At 40.4% G+C, this 6,000-nt stretch overlaps 1 protein-coding gene across 4 annotated transcripts in view; it reads left to right on the forward strand.

Moving 5' to 3' along the window:
• The window catches only part of LOC129780217 (pseudouridylate synthase RPUSD2-like), a 619,255-nt gene extending 617,740 nt beyond the window's left edge, over positions 1 to 1,515 (forward strand). For all 4 annotated transcript variants that reach the window (XM_055788249.1, XM_055788248.1, XM_055788247.1 and 1 more), the window contains one exon: positions 142 to 1,515. In XM_055788249.1, the coding sequence (XP_055644224.1) occupies positions 142 to 216 (75 nt within the window). In that variant the 3' untranslated portion in view covers positions 217 to 1,515. The remainder of the gene's footprint in view (positions 1 to 141) is intronic.
• Positions 1,516 to 6,000: the final 4,485 nt, after the last annotated feature.

A 6,000-nucleotide genomic window follows, 5' to 3' on the forward strand; every position in this document is an offset into this window, starting at 1 on the left:
CGCTCTTTCGCAAGAGATTCCGCGCTTCGTTCTGATTGGTTGGCGAAAATAGTTCGCAAAAATTCGCGTAAATTTGTCGTTATTGTGAAGGGTTGAAAAACAAGCTTTACTAATGTGCACCTCCTTTCTTTCTTATTCCAGGGTCCCGGCTGGGAGTACGAAACCGGTCTGCCCGAGTGGGCCCGCGTCGACTGGACCGAGAACGATTTCGAATGAATGCCAACCGGGGCGGAAGTCTACTGCTAGACTGAATTCGATTCAGTGCCGGGCGACGGTGGGAGATGATGACGGAGTGTATGGGTGAGTGGGTGGGTGGGTGCCTGTGTAATTGTACGAGTGCGTGAAATGCCACACCGATCATCGGTGGTGGTGGTGGCAAACAAATAATGGAGACCAAAATGGATGTGATCATTATCCTGTTCGTTTTGCTTTTTGTTTTGTGCCCGCTCCCAAACATCATATGCGCGAGCGAGCGAAAGTGGTGTGAGCATGACGGAAGCAGACATAAAAGACAGATTTTTATATAGCAGCTAAAGCAAAGTTTGGCGCGACCAAAACTAAACAGTAATAATGTGTTGATTCGCCCCCCGCCCAAGCCAGCAGGATGGCGACGGCGGCGGGGATACAGTTTCTAGAAAGTTACGAACAAGAAGGAGGCGATGTTAGGATTGAAGAAGAAGAGGAAAAATTTCTAATGGATAGTATTTAAGTTTTAGTGTAATCAAAGGACGGCAAAGGACGAAATTGCATAATAGAACAAAGCAAGAATATTATGTACAGCAGTAGTGGATACAAAGACGCTTTTTATACACACATACTTTTGATAGCTGAAGAGGTCTATACACAGCTGACGGAAGCGCGGAGAGGAAACGCAGCAGAAAAATTAAATTTACTTGAACTTTTTGGAAGCAGCGTATCAAATTCTCTCACTTACATAATTTGTGACATGGACGCCTCATTGTTTTTCGTGCCATTTTGACGAAAAACTAGATTGAATTTTAATACCCTTCGGTGGTTTGAATTTATTGGATGGCGCTGCGAGATACCAAACCATGTTCTTTTCATAAGCTAATGTTTGCCGATTTGAGAATTACCCCGATCGAATCCGGCTCTTCCGGTGGAAGCCACACTGGACGTAATGCAATTCGGTTGCTTTATCATCCCACTGGACTGCATTTAATTATGCTTGCGCCGCGGAAGCATAATTTGTAAAAATTATACGCTAATTAAACTTGGAAGAGCGAAGCAAAAAGGTAGCCAACCGCTGTTAGCCAATTATTTGCCGGTCTGAATTCCTCTCCGGTGCGCACTCGCCAGTTATTAAATTTAAATGCAATAAAATTTCGCACCTTCGATTGTTTGTATGTCGCGTGAAATGGGGAAAAAATGCAGGCAGAAAAAAAGCGCAAAAAGAGAAATGTTAAAATGAGATAACCAGACAATACAGCACATGGATGCAAGGAAGCCGACGCAAATATTTTTGAAAACAATGATAAATGAATTAAACATGAATAATGACATAGCTGTTATTGTGATGTTTTGTAACAGAAGTGGAAATAACGATATTTTTGTTCGGTATCGGATGACATTGTTGTTAATAACTATCGAGGTAGCGAATGAGAGGAACAAATTCACAAAAACCGAGTTCATTCGAACTTTTTTTTTAAATTGAAAACGATACAGAAGCATCCGAGATGGTGGATACGCATAATGTACATAGAGAATCATCCGTTGGGCCCATTTTAAATCGGTTTGTGGACACCAAACGGAACCGAGGGAGAAGATTGATTTATTCTCAAACTGTCGCAAGCTTCCGTCATATCTTTTTTGCCGCCGTGTTTGGTGTTGTTGAAAACAACCGCTGCCAGGAATACGTTAAAAACTTAAAAATGGATCGACGGAAAGATATAAAAAACACGCATCAAGGTTGAAGCTTTCATCCCGTTTTTCTTTTTTCTGTAACAGAACAGGAAGCGCGAACAAAACTCTAAAAAAGACATAATTTCATTTAGAAGATGAAGCAAAAACTACTCGGAATGTTATAACGAAGGAAGGATGTGAGAAAGCGCAGAAGAAAAAAAAGTCTTTCGTATATTTTTAATGTGTAAGTGTTAGGATCTAGTGTTGAGTTTTATTTTGTCCGCTCTTATCGATAGGAATGATATAAATCAAGCGCCGGAAGTTTTATGCGAACCTCTCCGAGGGGGCGACATCCCTTTGAGGTGTTGCGTCCAGCGCTCGAGTTAAACAGAAAGACATATACGGCTACGGGTGTCGTGCATGATTGCTTCCCTATTCTGATGAACACCCCTTGAATCCAAAAAAATGCCTAATCAAAATCTGACTTTCCCCTCCAATGTGAGATAACCATTAGTGGAAATATTTCCAAGAATTTCCCACTCAGCAGAGGAATGCGTAAATATAAATGTAACAAACTTCGGAAGCCTTTCGTTCAACCGTCTGAGATTCCAACCTCAGAAGGGTGACGACAGCCACTCTCCCCATTTTTTTTTTCTAGGCCTTCTTTCCGGGAAATAGCTTCTTCCATGTTCCATTTGATGAATAAATCGAAACCCGTAGCGAGTAGCATCCCAACATAAACGAAGAAAAGACAATAATTTTTATTTAATTACAAGCGCAATTATTTAGTTGTCGATTACTATATTTAATACTCTAGTTCATGTTGTTTTACGTTGTAGTTTGTAGTTTTGTTCTAGTACATCATGTCATTTCACAATTGCATCTTGCCACTAAATAACTCATTCAATACACAATCTGCTCTGTTGTTCTACGGTAGAAAATTCATGTTCTTACGTTGCTATTAGACCGTCGCTTTGTGTCTGTTTGTCTCTGTGCCTTCGGGCCACACTAAATTATACAGTTTTGGTTGCGTAAATCATTCACAATCATCATACATACATATTCTTAGTTAGTATTTGTTTGCTGTGTTTATCCAAAAGTTAATTCTCGTACGAGGGAAACAAATGTAATATGTTGAATAATAAAGTATAATTTGCCTCCAGGCGATTGTTTTTTTTCTTGAGTGTAGAATTTCTAGGGATTTTTTTTTTTCTGTCTAATTATAAATTATTTTATACGTTGTCGTATCAGTTTGTCCGAAATGTCCATGATTTAGAGATTATCACAATGAATTTTGAAAATTCCTTCCTTTCATTGTTATCGTTTATTGTTATTCGGCCTTATTCTGCGTGGCGTGTGAGGTGAGATGACAATTGTCACTTATGTCACGCGATTCCACCAGGCGTATGCCGTGAGAAATCTCACTTGAATGAACTCTCACTTTATTCCCGCTCTCAAATATACGTGACGATTGTCACATGAACTAAGATTTCTAGGTGACAATCGTCGACATGTCTTGAGGTGTCGACAGTGCATGAAAACAAATGAAAAATTGAAGAGGAATAATAAGTGTTTTTTGGGTCGTATAGAATCGATAGTAATGGTATTATATGTATCAATAAATTCAATTTATCTTCAATTTTCACAGTACGAGAGACAAATTGCAAGTAGTTTGTTTTTTTTTGTTGTTAAAGCGGTAGTGAGTCTGTTATTCCTCAATTGGACGAATAAGCACACCGAAATTATTTTCATTTCATGAAATCTATTTATTTTCTCTAAAATGTATCTATCACATGGATCTTGTGTTTCATCTATCTATCCGCGAGTCATCGTCACCGAACTGCATATCCATTTCAGAAGCCGTGGTATATGCCCGAGCCGGAGCCAGAGCAACAATTTAACACTGAGAGTGCAGAGAGCAGCAGCAACTACGACCAAAACAAACAAAAATGCTAAACTTTACAGGATGCAATCAACTGTTTCACCAAATCTAAATCAAATACCTGCAAATTCGGCAGAATGTCCTGATACACTAACAACAGGCCAGGTTAAATCAGATCTATAGATACGGTACTGACTGCAGCAAAACAAATATCTGACCTCTCTGAGCGAAACAAATAAAATTCTGGGATGCCAGATGTTTTTTCTCAAATATATGCGATAAAAATTTGAAATATTTGTAAATATGTGCTAATGTCTGACATACTGACCAGCTTCGTTTATCATATGGAATCAATAATGTTTTGTCACTATTTTAAATAGCCTGCAGCAGGAATAAAAGGTTGTGATAAAAGTTAAATGTCTGCAAATTCGTGAACACATGTGCGAATGTGGCATCTTTGATCAGATTTGGCAACCAGCAGAACGCCTTGTCACTTGCTGTTCATCCTCTCACATACATCAAATGAACCTCTCACGGCATCCGAAACGACTGTAGGAATAGAGTGAGGAGAGTTGCGTGATGGTGATGTGACAATTGTCATCTCACCTCACACGCCGCGTAGAATCAGGCCGATTGTCGCCTTAACTCTTTTGTTTCTCTTCAACTTCACTCTTCAGCCATTGTTTCGTTATCTATCCTTTAACCTTTTACCTAAATGTGATTATGTCTAAAGTGGTCTCCCGTAATGGTTTCATCGGGTTTTAGCAGCTCTTAGTACACCACACCCAGTTGGTCCCACCAAATAGACAACATAACTTTCTGGCCGTGAACATTTCGCGCGGCCGTCGATGTTGAAGCATGGCCGGGGTATCCATATGTTGCCAGACGTTTAGGATTGCCGTAATTATTATTATTATTATTATTATTAATTTATTAATCCATCTGACTCATAGTCTTAATGAATATAACCTAATCTAATGATGTGGAGGATGTCTAGAGCGATGAAAAAATTGATGAATCTAAAAATTGTCGAAGACATATCAAAATCAAACAAATGTAAAACTTCCAGGTGGTTTATACATCCGGAAGTGAATTGAAGCAGATTTGTTGTCACTGACCTACCCGGGTAGAATCCGTGTTGATCCGTGGAACTGTAAGCCTTTGATTGAGAAAATAAATGACAGTAGATGATAGTCTCGAACAACTTAGATCCAGCACATAAAGACGTGATTCCCCTGTAATTGCGCACGTCATGTTTATCGCCTTTCTTATAAACAGGGAACATATAAGATTCCTTCCAGAGCGTAGGAAATTTCTTCTGTTGTAGTGAGAGATGTTATTTCTGACGGTGGATGAGGACGATCGATTTTCACTATTGCAACAGCAGCTTCGTGATCAATACATGAATCAGCATTGGAAAATACGAGATCAAGAATGTGATTCCAGGGATTTAAAATTTCGCAAAATTGTTTCAGATTAATCAAGGCCATGTTATCTAGCAAGCAGGCACTTGCCGTTCGCACGCTGTTGGTATCAGCAGTGATAAAGTTTGACTCTTCCGATTTCCACAGGGGATTAGGTTGATTGAAATCAGCGCATACGATAATCGTATCACCATCGCGGGTACAATCAAGAGCATCGAATCATTGATTGCATCGACAAAACGTCTCATATATAGAACGTTAGCACGCAGTTCGGGTGGGATGAGATTGTAACCCGCGACGCCGGGGAAGCGTGCGAGTTCGTCGCAACCGGGGATTTTGCGCAGTCAAGCGGTCGGCTTAAGCGCCACTCCCGCGAGGGAGACCGACCGCCGTGTTGTTCCTTAATTGCCCGGCAATGAGACACCCACTGAAGGCGGGTTTGTCCTTTCTTCTTACAAACCCGGTTAATTCTGCGACCTTTTCTGCGCTCTCGAGAGGACCCGCGACTCGCAATCCCACCACTAACTGAGAACATCGGCTGGTTCCAAGAACACCGTTTATGGCGAGAATTTCATCACAGGACCAAATTTCAATACATTCAATACCACCCACCTTGAACTAGCATCAGAGGACGAAGCGGGAGTTGAAATATTGCCACAGCAACAGAAGAGGAGTCTCAACATTGGACTCGAGACCTATTCCTGAAAAAAGTTGTCGGTGTTTCGGCTACCCGGCAGCCAGTAAAAGCAACAAGAGATCTTTCCTAAATCTCTAAATTCTTAACATTTATTCCCTCCATTTTTTTTATCCCATTTATTTATTTGCTAGGCTCAT

The sequence above is a fragment of the Toxorhynchites rutilus genome, chromosome 3, assembly GCF_029784135.1.
Source record: "Toxorhynchites rutilus septentrionalis strain SRP chromosome 3, ASM2978413v1, whole genome shotgun sequence".
Lineage (NCBI taxonomy): Eukaryota > Metazoa > Arthropoda > Insecta > Diptera > Culicidae > Toxorhynchites > Toxorhynchites rutilus.